Here is a 16046-nt window from a genome sequence, read left to right as displayed (position 1 = left end):
GAAAATGCGGTTTTGGATTCTTTATCTAATAATAGTATGATAGGCAGAAAGAGTTCCAAGGTTTACTTCCAAAGGACCAAAACAAATGAAATCCTAGAAAAGAATATGGAGGCAGCCAACTAGCCAATTGACCATTACATAGGTAGAACATAACCCGCCTTCCATTAATCCCATCACCAAGGAGTATCATTTGCTTTTGCTTAGGACCAGGAATGTGTACATTGTGATGCTCAGAAAGGCAGCAGAGAAGCACCATATATTTTCAATCCAGAATGAACACAACATACTGTGGAATCTTTTGGGTTTAGTTTCTCCCAAGAATAGATCTGACTCTTGTGGGGTAAAAGAAAGTAAGAACCAGGCTGCCCTGGGAAACCTTCCTTGTTTGAGTGATCCTGTGGCCTCGTCTCAGCTTTCCTTGGGTGTTTCAAGAAGTACTCTTTCCTTTCACACACATTTCCTTTTCTCTATTTTTATTTTCCTTCTATTTCCACTGTAACTGTGTTTATCCTGATCTTGAAATTCTTATTTAACAAGTACTTAATAGCATCTACCGTATACGCAGCACTTTACTAGTTGGTGAAATTAATATATTTTATTTGTGTTACCCTTTGAAATTTTTCAAAATACTTGCCTATATCTTCGTGTTTGTTCTGCTTGCACAACTCCCTTCTACCATACCTTGCTATTGCTCCCAACTGCTCCCACCGCTGTCAGCCCTGCTTAAATCTTAGTGGACAGACTTTTATTTCTTTATACTCAAATATTTGAATTTCTCTTCTGTATAGTCTACTCCTGGCCATTGCCTCTAAACACTTTGATGTGTTTACCAATTTTTGACTATATGGAATTGATGGTAACTACAGTGAAGGAGAGGAGTAAGGTCACTATTGTATGTGTGAACACCCAAGAAGACATACTAGTGTTTAACAATGTTGTGGCTGGCAGTAAGGGCATAGGAAGAAACCCTACTTAGCCAGTATTTACTGAAATGGTGGTAATCATGGTAGAGGGGAGATTACACACAGATCAATTTTGGTAGCGGGGGTTTGGGAATACACTTTTACGGAGATGTTCATGGAGAACTTACTATCTATAAGACCTTGTGCTAGGCCTGACAGGAAATACCAGATCATACTGTTTGCCATCTAAGAATTCCTAACAATTTGAGAGGTAGCCAAATATGTGAATAGTTATAGTACAAGCAACATCAATAAGTGCTGTGAGAATAATACCTAAGAAGAGATCATTCAGGCTCTGATAATTAGGAACTAGAATGGTTGGTTTTACATGGAAAAATGGGATTGCAGCTGTCTTTCAGATCTTTTGCATTGGTGTAGTCCCTCTCTTGTGGCTATCAAAAAGAAACACCCACAATGTGGGAATGTAAATTGGTACAGCCACTATGGAAAACAGTATGGAGATTCCTCAGAAAACTAAAAACAGAGTTTGCCATATGGTCCAGCAATCCCACTCCTGGACATATACCCAGACAAAACTATAATTCTAAAAGATGCATGCACTCGTGTGTTCATGGCAGAGCTATTTACAATAGCCAAGACATAGAAACAACCTAAATGTCCATCGACAGGTGAATAGGTAAAGAATATGTATGTACACAATGGAATATTACTCAGCCATAAAAAATAATGTAATACTGTAATGCCATTTGCAATGACATGGATGGACCTAGAGATTATCATACTGAGAGAAGTAAGTCAGAAAGAGAAAGACAAATACCATACGATATCACTTATTTGTGGAATCTAAAATAGGACACAAATGAACATAAGTACAAAACAAAAACAGACTCACAGATACAGAGAACAGACTTGTGGTTCCCAGTGGTGGGGTGTATGTGTGTGAGGGAAGGATTGGGATTTTGGGATTAGCAGATGCAAACTATTGTATATAGAATGGATAAACAACAAGTTTCTACTGTATAGCACGGGGAACTATATTCAATATCCTGTGATAAACCATAATGGAAAAGAATATGAAAAAGAATATATTGGGTTGGCCAAAAAGTTCATTTGGGTTTTTTCCATAAGATGTTAAGGAAAAACCCAGACTAACTTTTTGACCAACCCAATATGTATAACTGAGTCACTTTGCTGTACAGCAGAAATTAAACACAATTTTGTAAATCAACTATACTTCAATAAAATTAAAAAAAAGAAAAGAAAAACCCACCATATAATGCTGAGGAGCGATGGACAAGTTCAGAACAGAACCTTTCTTCTTTAAAACCTGCATTTTTGGGCTTCCCTGGTGGTGCAGTGGTTGAGAATCTGCCTGCCAATGCAGGGGACATGGGTTCAAGCCCTGGTCTGGGAAGATCCCACATGCCGCGGAGCAACTGGGCCCATGAGCCACAATTACTGAGCGTGCGCATCTGGAGCCTGGGCTCCTCAACAAGAGAGGCCGCGATAGTGAGAGGCCCGCGCACCGCAATGAAGAGTGGCCCCCACTTGCCACAACTAGAGAAAGTCCTCGCACAGAAACGAAGACCCAACACAGCCATAAATAAATAAATTACTTACTTAACAAAAATTTTTTTAAAAACCTGCATTTTTTTTTAATGTGTAAAATTTATTGATTTTTCATACATTCAGAGAGTTATGCAGTTGTCAACTACAATCATTTTTTATTTTTATTTTTTTATTTTTATTTTTTTTAACATCTTTATTAGAGTATAGTTGCTTTACAATGGTGTGTCAGTTTCTGCTTTATAACAAAGTGAATCAGTTATACATATACATATATCCCCATATCTCTTCCCTCTTGCATCTCCCTCCCTCCCACCCTCCCTATCCCACCCCTCTAGGTGGTCACAAAGCACCAAGCTGATCTCCCTGTGCTATGCGGCTGCTTCCCACTAGCTATCTATTTTACGTTTGGTAGTGTATATATGTCCATGCCACTCTCTCACTTTGTCCCAGCTTACCCTTCCCCCTCCCCGTATCCTCAAGTCCATTCTCTAGTAGGTCTGCATCTTTATTCCCATCTTGCCCCTAGGTTCTTCTGACCATTTTCTTTTTTCTTTTTTTTTTTTTTTAGATTCCGTATATTTGTGTTAGCATACAGTATTTGTTTTTCTCTTTCTCACTTACTTCACTCTGTATGACAATCTCTAGGTCCGTCCACCTCACTACAAATAACTCAGTTTTGTTCCTTTTTATGGCCGAGTAATATTCCATTGTATATATGTGCCACATCTTCTTTATCCATTCATCTGTCAATGGACACTTAGGTTGCTTCCATGTCCTGGCTATTGTAAATAGAGCTGCAGTGAACATTGTGGTACATGACTCTTTTTGAATTATGGTTTTCTCAGGGTATATGCCCAGTAGTGGGATTGCTGGGTCATATGGTAGTTCTATTTTTAGTTTTTTAAGGAACCTCCATACTGTTCTCCATAGTGGCTGTATCAATTTACATTCCCACCAACAGTGCAAGAGGGTTCCCTTTTCTCCACACCCTCTCCAGCATTTACTGTTTGTAGATTTTTTGATGATGGCCATTCTGACCGGTGTGAGATGATATCTCACTGTACTCTTGATTTGCATTTCTCTAATGCTTAATGATGTGAGCATTCGTTCATGTGTTTGTTGGCAATCTGTATATCTTCTTTGGAGAAATGTCTATTTAGGTCTTCTGCCCAGTTTTGGATTGGGTTGTTTGTTTTTTTGATATTGAGCTGCATGAACTGCTTGTAAATCTTGGAGATTAATCCTTTGTCAGTTGCTTCGTTTGCAAACATTTTCTCCTATTCTGAGGGTTGTCTTTTCGTCTTGTTTATGGTTTCCTTTGCTGGGCAAAAGCATTTAAGTTTCATTAGGTCCCATTTGTTTATTTTTGTTTTTTTTTCCATTTCTCTAGGAGGTGGGTCAAAAAGAATCTTGCTATGATTTATGTCATAGAGTGTTCTGCCTATGTTTTCCTCTAAGAGTTTGATGGTGGCTGGCCTTACATTTAGGTCTTTAATCCATTTTGAGTTTATTTTTGTGTGTGGTGTTAGGGAGTGTTCTAATTTCATTCTTTTACATGTAGCTGTCCAGTTTTCCCAGCACCACTTATTGAAGAGGCTGTCTTTTCTCCACTGTATATTCTTGCCTCCTTTATCAAAGATAAGGTGACCATATGTGCGTGGGTTTATCTCTGGGCTTTCTGTCCTGTTCCATTGATCTATATTTCTGTGTTTGTGCCAGTACAATACTGCCTTGATTACTGTAGCTTTGTAGTATAGTCTGAAGTTCAGTAGTCTGATTCCTCCAGCTCCGTTTTTCTTTCTCAAGATTGCTTTGGCTATTCGGGGTCTTTTGTGTTTCCATACAAATTGTGAAATTTTTTTGTTCTAGTTCTGTGAAAACTGCTAGTGGTAGTTTGATAGAGATTGTGTTGAATCTGTAGATTGCTTTGGGTAGTAGAGTCATTTTCACAATGTTGATTCTTCCAATCCAAGAACATGGTATATCTCTCCATCTATTTGTATCATCTTTAATTTCTTTCATCAGTGTCTTATAATTTTCTGCATACAGGTCTCTTGTCTCCTTAGGTAGGTTTATTCCTAGGTATTTTATTCTTTTTATTGCAGTGGTAAATGGGAGTGTTTTCTTAATTTCACTTTCAGATTTTTCATCATTAGTGTATAGGAATGCAAGAGATTTCTGTGCGTTAATTTTGTATCCTGCTGCTTTACCAAATTCATTGATTAGCTCTAGTAGTTTTCTGGTAGCATCTTTAGGATTCTCTATGTATGGTATCATGTCATCTGCAAACAGTGACAGCTTTACTTCTTCTTTTCCAGTTTGGATTCCTTTTATTTCTCTTTCTTCTCTGATTGCTGTGGCTAAAACTTCCAAAACTATGTTGAATAATATTGGTGATAGTGGGCAACCTTGTCTTGTTCCTGATCTTAGTGGAAATGGTTTCAGTTTTTCACCATTGAGGATGATGTTGGCTGTGGGTTTGTCATATATGGCCTTTATTATGTTGAGGAAAGTTCCCTCTATGCCTACTTTCTGGAGGGTTTTTATCATAAATGGGTGTTGAATTTTGTTAAAAGCTTTCTCTGCATCTATTGAGATGATCATATGGTTTTTCTCCTTCAATTTGTTAATATGGTGTATCACATTGATTGATTTGCATATATTGAAGAATTCTTGCATTCCTGGGATAAACCCCACTTGATCATGGTGTATGATCCTTTTAATGTGCTGTTGGATTCTGTTTGCTAGTATTTTGTTGAGGATTTTTGCATCTATGTTCATCAGTGATATTGGCCTGTAGTTTCTTTCTTTGTGACATCTTTGTCTGGTTTTGGTATCAGAGTGATGGTGGCCTTGTAGAATGAGTTTGGGAGTGTTCCTCCCTCTGCTATATTTTGGAAGAGTTTGAGAAGGATAGGTGTTAGGTCTTCTCTAAATGTTTGATAGAATTCGCCTGTGAAGCCATCTGGTCCTGGGCTTTTGTTTGTTGGAAGATTTTTAATCACAGTTTCAATTTCAGTGCTTGTGATTGGTCTGTTCATATTTTCTCTTTCTTCCCAGTTCAGTCTCGGAAGGTTGTGCATTTGTAAGAATTTGTCCATTTCTTCCAGGTTGTCCATTTTTGGGGCATATAGTTGCTTGTAGTAATCTCTCATGATCCTTTGTATTTCTGCAGTGTCAGTTGTTACTTCTCCTTTTTCATTTCTAATTCTATTGATTTGAGTCTTCTCCCTTTTTTTCTTGATGAGTCTGGCTAGTGGTTTATCAGTTTTGTTTATCTTCTCAAAGAACCAGCTTTTAGTTTTGTTGATCTTTGCTATCATTTCCTTAATTTCTTTTTCATTTATTTCTGATCTGATCTTTATGATTTCTTTCCTTCTGCTAACTTTGGGGTTTTTTTGTTTTTCTAATTGCTTAAGGTGTAAGGTTAGGTTGTTTATTTCAGATGTTTCTTGTTTCTTAAGGTAGGCTTGTATAGCTATAAACTTCCCTCGTAGAACTGCTTTTGCTGCATCCCATAGGTTTTGGGTCGTCGTGTTTTCATTGTCATTTGTTTCTAGGTATTTTTTGATTTCCTCTTTGATTTCTTCATTGATCTCTTGGTTATTAAGTAGTGTGTTGTTTAGCCTCCATGTGTTTGTATTTCTTACAGATTTTGTCCTGTAATTGATATCTAGTCTCATAGCGTTGTGGTCAGAAAAGATACTTGACACGATTTCAGTTTTCTTAAATTTACCAGGGTTTCATTTGTGACCCAAGATATGATACGTCCTGGAGAATGTTCCATGAGCACTTGAGAAGAATGTGTATTCTGTTTTTGGATGGAATGTCCTATAAATATCAATTAAGTCCATCTTGTTTAATATATCATTTAAAGCTAGTGTTTCCTTATTTATTTTCATTTTGGATGATCTGTCCATTGGTGAAAGTGGGGTATTAAAGTCCCCTACTATGATTGTGTTACTGTTTATTTCCCCTCTTATGGCTGTTAGTATTTGCCTTATGTATTGAGGTGCCCCTATGTTGGGTGCATAAATATTTACAATTGTTATATCTTCTTCTTGGATTGATCCCTTGATCACTATGTAGTGTCCTTCTTTGTGTCTTGTAATAGTCTTTGTTTTAAAGTCTATTTTGTCTGATATGAGAATTGCTACTCCACCTTTCTTTTGATTTCCATTTGCATGGAATATCTTTTTCCATCCCCTCACTTTCAGTCTGTATGTGTCCCTAGGTCTGAAGTGGGTCTCTTGTAGACAACATATATACGGGTCTTGTTTTTGTATCCATTCAGCCAGTCTTTGGCTTTTGGTTGGAGCATGTAATCCATTTACATTTAAGGTAGTTATCAATATGTATGTTCCTATTCCCATTTTCTTAATTGTTTTGGGTTTATTGTTGTAGGTCTTTTCCTTCTCTTGTGTTTCCTGCCTAGAGAAGTTCCTTTAGCATTTGTTGTAAAGCTGGTCTGGTGGTGCTGAATTCTGTTAGCTTTTGCTTGTCTGTAAAGCTTTTAATTTCTCAAATCTGAATGAGATCCTTGCTGGGTAGAGTAATCTTGGTTGTAGGTTTTTCTCTTTCATCATTTTAAATATGTCCTGCCAGTCCCTTCTGGCTTGCAGAGTTTCTGCTGAAAGATCAGCTGTTAACCTTATGGGGATTCCCTTACGAGTTACTTGTTGTTTTTCCCTTGCTGCTTTTAATATTTGTTCTTTGTATTTAATTTTTGATAGTTTGATTAATATGTGTCTTGGCGTGTTTCTCCTTGGATTTATCTTGTATGGGACTCTCTGTGCTTCCAGGACTTGATTAACTATTTCCTTTCCCATATTAGGGAAGTTTTCAACTATCATCTCTTCAAATATTTTCTCAGTCCTTTTCTCTTTCTCTTCTTCTTCAGGGACCCCTATAATTCGAATGTTGGTGCATTTAATGTTGTCCCAGAGGTCTCTAAGACTGTCCTCAATTCTTTTCATTCTTTTTTCTTTACTCTGCTCTGCAGTAGTTATTTCCACTATTTTATCTTCCAGGTCACTTATCCGTTCTTCTGCCTCAGTTATTCTGCTATTGATCCCTTCTAGGGAATGTTTCATTTCATTTATTGTGTTGTTCATCTCTGTTTGTTTGCTCTTTAGTTCTTCTAGGTCCTTGTTAAACGTTTCTTGTATTTTCTCCATTCTATTCCCAAGATTTTGGATCATATTTACTATCATTATTCTGAATTCTTTTTCAGGTAGACTGCCTATTTCCTCTTCATTTGTTAGGTCTGGTGGGTTTTTGCCTTGCTCCTTCATCTGCTTTGTGTTTCTCTGTCTTCTTATTTTGCTTAACTTACTGTGTTTGGGGTCTCCTTTTCGCAGGCTGCAGGTTCGTAGTTTCCATTGTTTTTGGTGTCTGTCCCCAGTGGCTAAGGTTGGTTCAGTGGGTTGTGTAGGCTTCCTGGTGGAAGGGACTAGTGCCTGTGTTCTGGTGAGTGAGGCTGGATCTTGTCTTTCTGGTGGGCAGGTCCATGTCTCGTGGTGTGTTTTGGGGTGTCTGTGGCCTTATTATGATTTTAGGCAGCCTCTGTGCTAATGAATGGGGTTGTATTCCTGTCTTGCTAGTTTTTTGGTATAGGGTGTCCAGCACTGTAGCTTGCTGGTCATTGAGTGGAGCTGGGTCTTGGCATTGAGATGGAGATCTCTGGGAGATTGTCACCGTTTGATATTACATGGAGCTGGGTGGTCTCTTGTGGACCAGTGTCCTGACCTTGGCTCTCCCACCTCAGTGGCACAGCCCTGACGCCTGGCTGGAGCACCAAGAGCCTGTCCTCCACACAGCTCAGAATAAAAGGGAGGAAAAAAAAAGAAAAAAGAAGATAAAATAAAGTAAAATAAAGTAAAATAAGGTTATTTAAATAAAAATTTTTAAAAATTATTAAGAAAAAAAAATTTTTTTAAGTAATAAAAAGAAAACAAAAAAACGAACAGACAGAACTTTAGGACAAATGGTAAAAGCAAAGCTATACAGACAAAATCGTACACAGAAGCATACACATACACACTCACAAAAAGAGAAAAAGGGAAAAATATATATATATCATTGCTCCCAAAGTCTACCTCCTTAATTTGGGATGATTCGTTGTCTATTCAGGTATTCCACAGATGCAGGGTACATCAAGTTGATTTTGGAGATTTAATCCGCTGCTCCTGAGGCTGCTGGGAGAAATTTCCCTTTCTCTTCATTGTTCACACAGCTCCCAGGGTTCAGTTTTGGATTTGGACCCACCTCTGCATGTAGGTCGCCTGAGGGTGTCTGTTCTTCGCTCAGACAGGACGGGGTTAAAGGAGCCGCTGATTCGGGGGCTCTGGCTCACTCAGGCCAGGGGGAGGGAGGGGTACGGATGTGGGGCGAGCCTGCGGTGGCAGAGGCCAGCATGACGTTGCAGCAGCCTGAGGTGCGCCGTGCGTTCTCCTGGGGAAGTTGTTCCTTGATCACGGGACCCTGGCAGTGGCGGGCTGCACAGGCTCCCGGCAGGGCAGGTGTGGATAGTGACCTGTGCTTGCACACAGGCCTCTTGTTGGCTGCAGCAGCAGCCTTAGCGTCTCCTGCCCGTCTCTGGGGTCCGTGCTGATAGCTGCGACTCGCTCCCGTCTCCGGAGCTCCTTTAAGCGGCACTCTTAATCTCCTCTCCTCGTGCCACAGGAAACAAAGAGGCAAGAAAAGGTCTCTTGCCTCTTCGGCAGTTCCAGACCTTTTCCCGAACTCCCTCCCGGCTAGCCGTGGTGCACTAGCCCCCTTCAGGCTGTGTTCATGCAGCCAACCCCAGTCCTCTCCCTGGGATCCGACCTCTGAAGCCTGAGCCTCAGCTCCCAGCCCCCGTCCGCCCCGGTGGGTGAGCAGACAAGCCTCTCAGGCTGGTGAGTGCTGGTCGGCACCGATCCTCTGTGTGCGAATCTCTCCACTTTGCCCTCCGCACCCCTGTTGCTGTGCTCTCCTCCGTGGCTCCAAAGCTCCCCCCCTCCGCCACCTGCAGTCTCCGCCCGCGAAGGGGCTTCCTAGTGTGTGGAAACCTTTCCTCCTTCACAGCTCCCTCCCACTGGTGCAGGTCCCGTCCTTATTCTTTGTCTCTGTTTTTTTTTTTTTTCTTTTGCTCTACCCAGCTACGTGGGGAGTTTCTTGCCTTTTGGGAGGTCTGAGGTCTTCTGCCAGAGTTCAGTAGGTGTTCTGTAGGAGTTGTTCCACATGTAGATGTATTTCTGATGTATTTGTTGGGAGGAAGGTGATCTCCGTGTCTTACTTTCCCGCCATCTTGAAGCTCCTCCAAAACCTGCATTTTTAAAAGGTATTTTCACTGGGTATAGAAATCTATCTTTACAGTTTTTTTCCCTATTCTTTAAAGATGTTGATACACTGGCTTGCACTGTTTCTGGAGAGAAGTCTACTATGATTCATTGTTCCTCTCTATGTAATAATCATTTTTTCTTCTGGATTCTTTTAAGATTTTTATCTATCACTGACTTTAAACAATTTGAATATGATGTGCCCTGGTGTAGTTTTCATTGTGTTTCTTGAGCTTGGGGTTTGTGAGCTTCTTGGATCTCTGGGTTTGTATGTTTCATGAAATTTGGGAAAACTGTGGCTATTGTTTCTTCAATTTTTTTTCTATTTCCACCCTGCACATCTTCCAGAGACTCCAATTATATGTGTGTGTGTGTGTTTGTACATATACGTGTGTGTGTGTATATATATATATATATATATATATATATATATATATATATATATATATATAGTTGCTTGAAGTTCTGTAGCTCAGTGATGCTCTCTGAATTTTTTGTGTGTGTCTTTTTTTGTGTGTGTTTCTCTTTGGATAGTTTCCACTGGGAGTGTCTTCCAGTTTGTTAATCTTCTCTTCTACAATGTCTAATTTCCTGTTAATCCTATCCAATGTAATTTTCATCTCAGATGTTGTAATTCTCATCTCTAGAAGTCCTATTTGAGTCTTTTTTTTATATCTTCTGTATCTTTATTTAATGCTTATCTTTGCTCAGTCTGTTCTCTAACTTCTTTTCTTTTATACTGGAGTATAATTGCTTTACACTGTTGTGTTAGTTTATTCTCTAACTTCTTGAATGAACATATGGAGTATAATTATAACTGTTTTAATGTCCTTAATCTTATTATATGTGTTTTTTCCGTGTCAATTTGATTGATTTTTCTCTTCATTATGGGTCCTGTTTTCTTCTTTGCATGCCTGGTTTGTTTTTTTTTTTTTAATTTTATTTATTATTTATTTATTTATGGCTGTGTTGGGTCTTCATTTCTGTGCGAGGGCTTTCCCCAGCTGTGGCAAGTGGGGGCCGCTCTTCATTGCGGTGCACGGGCCTCTCACTATCGCAGCCTCTCCTGTTGCAGAGCACAGGCTCCAGACATGCAGGCTCAGCAGTTGTGGCTCACGGGCCTAGTCGCTCTGCAGCATGTGGGATCTTCCCAGACCAGGGCTCGAACCCGTGTCCCCTCCATTGGTAGGCAGACTCCCAACCATTGCACCACCAGGGAAGCCCCTGCCTGGTTATTTTTTATTGACTGTTGGACGTGGTGAATTTTATCTTCTTGAGTGCTGCATATTTTAATATGCCTGTAAATATTCTTGAACCTTGTTTTGGGATGTCATTAGGTTACTTGACAATAGTTTGATCCTTTTTGGTCTTGTTTTTAAGCTTTTTCGGCAAGACTAGTATAGCATTTAGTCTAGGGTTAATTTTTCTTCATTACCAAGGTAAAACTTTTCTGAGTATTCTGTCCAAATCCTTGTGAGATATGAAGTTTTCTCCTATGATTTTTGGGAACAGGAATTGTTTCTGGTCCTGTGTGACACCCAGATATTGTTTCCTTCAATTTTTTCAGGTGTGTTTTTCCCTGGCCTCAGGTAGTTTCCTCACATTCATGTGATGATTAGTACTCAGATGAACACTTGGCAGGGTGGTTAGGGAGCCCCCATATATAGATCTCCACTGTTCTCTTTCTGTGTAGCTCTCTCCTCTTTCGCACACTAAACTGTGAACTCCAGACTCTTTGTCCTCCTCAGACTATCAGCTTATCTCTTCAAGTGAGGAAGACCTCTGGGCTCTACCTGGGCTCCTCTTCTTTGTACCGTGGCCTGAAAATTATCTCCAGACAGTAAGCTAGGGCAGATGTAGGCCCTCGTTTGCTTCTTCTCTCTCAGGGATCATTGTCCTTCATTGCCGGAAGTCCAATGTCTTGAAGACTGTTGTTTTATATATTCTGTGCTTTTTTAGTTGTTTCAGGTGGGAAGGTAAATCTGATCCATGTTACTCCATCTTGGCCAGAAGTAGAAGTCCTCTCAGAATAGAACTTCTACATTTCATACTCATTTCTGCTTTGGGGAAATTAAGTGGATCTGGCCTTATCTTTTCACTTCATTATCCTCCTTTTCAGAGCTTTGCAAGTAGTTCTTCTAGGAAATGAATTCAATATTTATTGTTTTCCATGTGCTATTGCTTATATTAGTTGCCAAAATGAATAGGCTTGGTCCCTGCACCAGATGGGCTTCAGGTCTAGTGAGGGAGGCAGACAAGATTCTTGTTGCTATAATTAAAAGTAATACACGTTTTGAAATATCTAAGATGCTACCATAATGTAGAGTGACGTACATTGTGTTAAACATGATAAATAATCAAGCATTAGAATTAATGGTCTTTTGCTGACATTTGTAAATTCTGTCTCCTAACTATGACCAGGTTGTCCACCCTTTTCCTGGACATCTGTAATCCTCCCATTGAAGGGGTAGGATTGTATCTGTGGTCTTGGTTCCCCATTCTCCTGGATTTGTCTCCTTTCCATATGACCTTTTCTTTCCATCTGAGCTTTGGTCTGTTGTTAGATCTGATTTCATTTTTCTCTTTTACGTTCTCTAGTATAAGAGTGGTAAAAACTGAAATATAAAAAATTAATTGCTTTTTTCTCTAGGTGGATGAGTTTTTCAGTGAGTTTGTGTGTTTTCAAAAGTAAAATTTAATTGGTTGTTGGGAAGGGAAGGGAAGGTTAAGGGTAGCAGAAGACCACAATTGTAATTCATGAATTTCACCTACATTTTCCCAAAGGAACTCTGGATGATGAATGAGGTCAGCTCTCCTTTGATTTGTTTGGGTTAAGTTGAGGGTTGCTAGTGTCATCTAATAATCCTCCTCTTTCTGTGACCGAGCAGTAGGAAGATGTGAGTAATTCCAGTGTCTGCTGATTGGGTCAGGTGTGGAGAGCATTGCCTGAAAAGTGAAAGCTTGATCAAGCTAGCCAGAGCTCCAGGGATGGGATTTTTCTTTTATCCTAGTCAGCTGTTGTGCCCAGAACCTTTCTTGGAAAAATAGCCTCTGTTTATATAACTGTTAGCCCATGTGATCTGTCTGGTGTTTTTGGAAGCTCTGGATATTCCTGCTCTCGTCAAGGAGCTCATTGATGTAATTTCAGACACTCTATCCTCACTCAAGAGAACATGCTGTCTTGCTCTGTGTGGCATCTTACAAGACGTGCTGCTGTGTCAGTTTTTAAGCTTTTGGTTCCAGATGTCTCTAGCAGACCTACTTTTTCTCAGATGCTTGGCCAGCTTACATGTATGAATAGCCTTTCTGTCCTGCAGTGGCTGTGAGAAGCTCTGAGCTTTTGAGAGTTAACCAGCACTTACTGAGCAAGACGTCTGTGTGGCACTGATTGTACTATTTACAGAGATTGTACAAGAGATTCTGTCGACCACAAAGGTACCTAGAGTACAGGGGGAAATAGTATAGGTGAATTCAGTGGCCCATTTAGGAGGACCACAAAAGAAAATTAAAAGATAAGCAAAACAGTTACTGTTTTGAGTTCTGTTTCTTCAGACTTGTCTGTTGGGAATGGTGGCTTGAGTGACCAAGCAGCTGGAATCCCACCAGCTGCTTATGGACATGTTCTATTTTGAGATCAACTTTGTGGTTTGGGAAGGATGTATAATCATTTTCAACAAATGCTTATTGAGCATGCAAAGTATCATGGTAGGCACAGGGCATACCGTGACTATAAAATTATATCCTCAGCTCCTAAGGAACTGCTCATATTTGGAAAGGCAGGACACATTTAAGATTTTTTAAATCTTAATAATATATGTCTTCATAAAAGAAAAGCATAATCATCTACATTTAGTAGAAGTATATACTAAACTACTAACCCCTCTGGGTGGTGGGGCTGTGGCGGGAAAGAGGAAGGATCTTCACTTCTTACTATATCATTCTATATATATATAGTAAGAAATTTTTACCAAGTGCTAATGCTGCCTTTTTGGTGTTATTTGTTTATCGGTTAAAAAAGTGATAGAGACTAGTAGATTATACACATAATGTTAACCTTAAATATCTCTGTGTGATAGAATTATGAATGATTTATATTTTCTTTATTATATCTATTATTGTCCACATTTTCTATAATGGATGTATATTATTTTAAAAATAGAGAAGAAAATATTTGAAAGCCAAAACTCAAAAGCACCTACAATAATTATTATAGCTACATTTCAATATGATTACCATATTTTGGATATAATATACCAGCCTTCCCGTTTTTGTCTCCTCACTCTCACCACATCTCTATTATGTTGTTCTATTATTATTAATACTATTATTGTTGTTATTATTAAATAAAAAGGTGAAACAAGGGCATTTACTCTTGCTTCTGTCCCTTGTCATTTTGGGTGAGTTAGACTAGAAGCAGAAGGAATCCAGTTATTAGCTATTCAGCTGTACTGTGAAGGCTGCTTAGAAAAATTTTAACTATGCTGATTGGGTTACAGTTATATCTGTCATTGTGGGCTGTGATCTCTTGTTTTAAAATATCCTAAGAATACTTTCTATATCTTTATATTTAGTTATGTTGGAGAAAGCAAATAGATTATCCCATCTCCCCATCTGGTGCAGTGAAGAAAATTCATCTGCTTGGCTTACTTTGTATGAGAGAGAATTAAAATTTCCAACTTATTTTTAATTCAGGTTAAGTGGTTAAATACTATCTCTTCCAAATTTTGTTCCAGGAATCCATATCCCCTTATAATTATAAACATAATTACTTTGAAAGTAATAGTGTTCTGTGTTATTTAAAGAAGTCAAAGATTGAAGAGGAGATGTCATTTCTAAATTGAGGTGTTTTTTCCCTTATAGCATGTGTTTGATGATCTCAGTGGCTCAGTATCCTTGTCCTGGGTTGGAGATACCACTGGGGTAAGTAATGTTTTGAGTCTGTTGATTCAACCTAACCAGAAGATGGTGTAGATTTGGGGAGTTTAAGTGCTAAATGTTTTACCTTCTGAAATTGTCTCCAACCTCAATCGTAGAAAATGCATGTTTGCTGGACAGACTTTCAGAAAGCTGTGGTCGATTTTGTTTTGCTTTAGAACTACGAACATCTTGTGACCACCTTCTTCCATAATAGGAAGATAAACACCTTTTTAGTCCTTGGTGGCTGCTTGGCATCAAGATGAGCAAGAAGAAGAAAGAGGAAAGAGAGTGCTATGTGTGAAAAGGGAGACTTACAGTACTTGGGAAAACTTCTGTATGGAAGCGGAAAACTGCACATTACACATCTTGGCATTTTTCCTCCAAACTGTATTGTTCCAGTGTCCTTTCCCACAGTTAATGTTGAAGGATTGTAGCGCCCATGGGCTTATCGCTGGTAGCTCCATCTGTTGTCCCTTCCCCTACCACAGAGGAGGTACTGCCAAGATTGGGGGAATGGGAGAGTCAGTAAGCTCCCCCTTATCCAGCCTAGTATGTAGCCCATCTCCTAGTAGGAGGGATGCTGAGGGTTCATTGGCCTCAAGTCTTGAATCAGGGCTTGGCATTACCTGTGTCTGTTATTACCCTGCCTGACAACGTCAGGGACCATAGCTCATGCCCCTCTAGTGTTCCAGTAATGTGTGTATCAGAGCACTGAGGCACGTGATGGCTGTATGAAGAGCTGAAAGAAATATAATTTTGGCGCTGAAGAGTAAGTTATAAATTAATTAATTTTTAAGTTCCTGGTAGAATTTCTTTAAGCATGTCTCATTTTCTTCTAAAATTTGAGTTGTTCCCTATTTCCCATGATTTATCCATTTATCTAAGACAGTTGCTGTCTCCAAGATTTGTTATATGGCTATTTGAGACTCCCTAGCTTCTTGTTCTAATCTGTCACAATCTTATCTTCATGCATATTTTTCTCTAGAAAAATGCTTATTTAAAAAATTGATTTCATGGAGAACTAACAGCAGGGAGAAGAAGAAAAGGACAGATGTGACATAGTGACCTCTATTAGAGCATCCACCCTATTCTAGCCTCTGTAAGCAGAGAGATGATTCTTGCTTGAGAATATCTTACAATAATGTGGATACAAAATAGTTAAATCCTTCGTTTACTGTAATGTGGAGTTGATTAGCTCTGTCTCACTGCTTCAAGTTTAGGCGATGAGACTATCTCAACAAAATGAGTTGAGATTTTGAATCACTGTAAGCCCTAATCACTTGGTCCTTCTTGGTTTTCAGATATAGTATTACAA

At 39.2% G+C, this 16046-nt stretch overlaps 1 protein-coding gene across 4 annotated transcripts in view; it reads left to right on the top strand.

The window, feature by feature from the left end:
- SORT1 (sortilin 1) overlaps positions 1–16046 on the top strand; it is a 73436-nt gene that overhangs the window by 14696 nt on the left and 42694 nt on the right. For all 4 annotated transcript variants that reach the window (XM_059927247.1, XM_059927230.1, XM_059927239.1 and 1 more), the window contains exon 2: positions 14675–14734. In XM_059927247.1, coding sequence (XP_059783230.1) covers positions 14675–14734 — 60 coding nt within the window. The remainder of the gene's footprint in view (positions 1–14674; positions 14735–16046) is intronic.

This window comes from Balaenoptera ricei, chromosome 1, assembly GCF_028023285.1.
Source record: "Balaenoptera ricei isolate mBalRic1 chromosome 1, mBalRic1.hap2, whole genome shotgun sequence".
Taxonomy (NCBI): Eukaryota; Metazoa; Chordata; class Mammalia; order Artiodactyla; family Balaenopteridae; genus Balaenoptera; species Balaenoptera ricei.
Note: the sequence above shows the minus strand (reverse complement) of the source record. Positions and strands in the feature narration are given on the sequence as shown.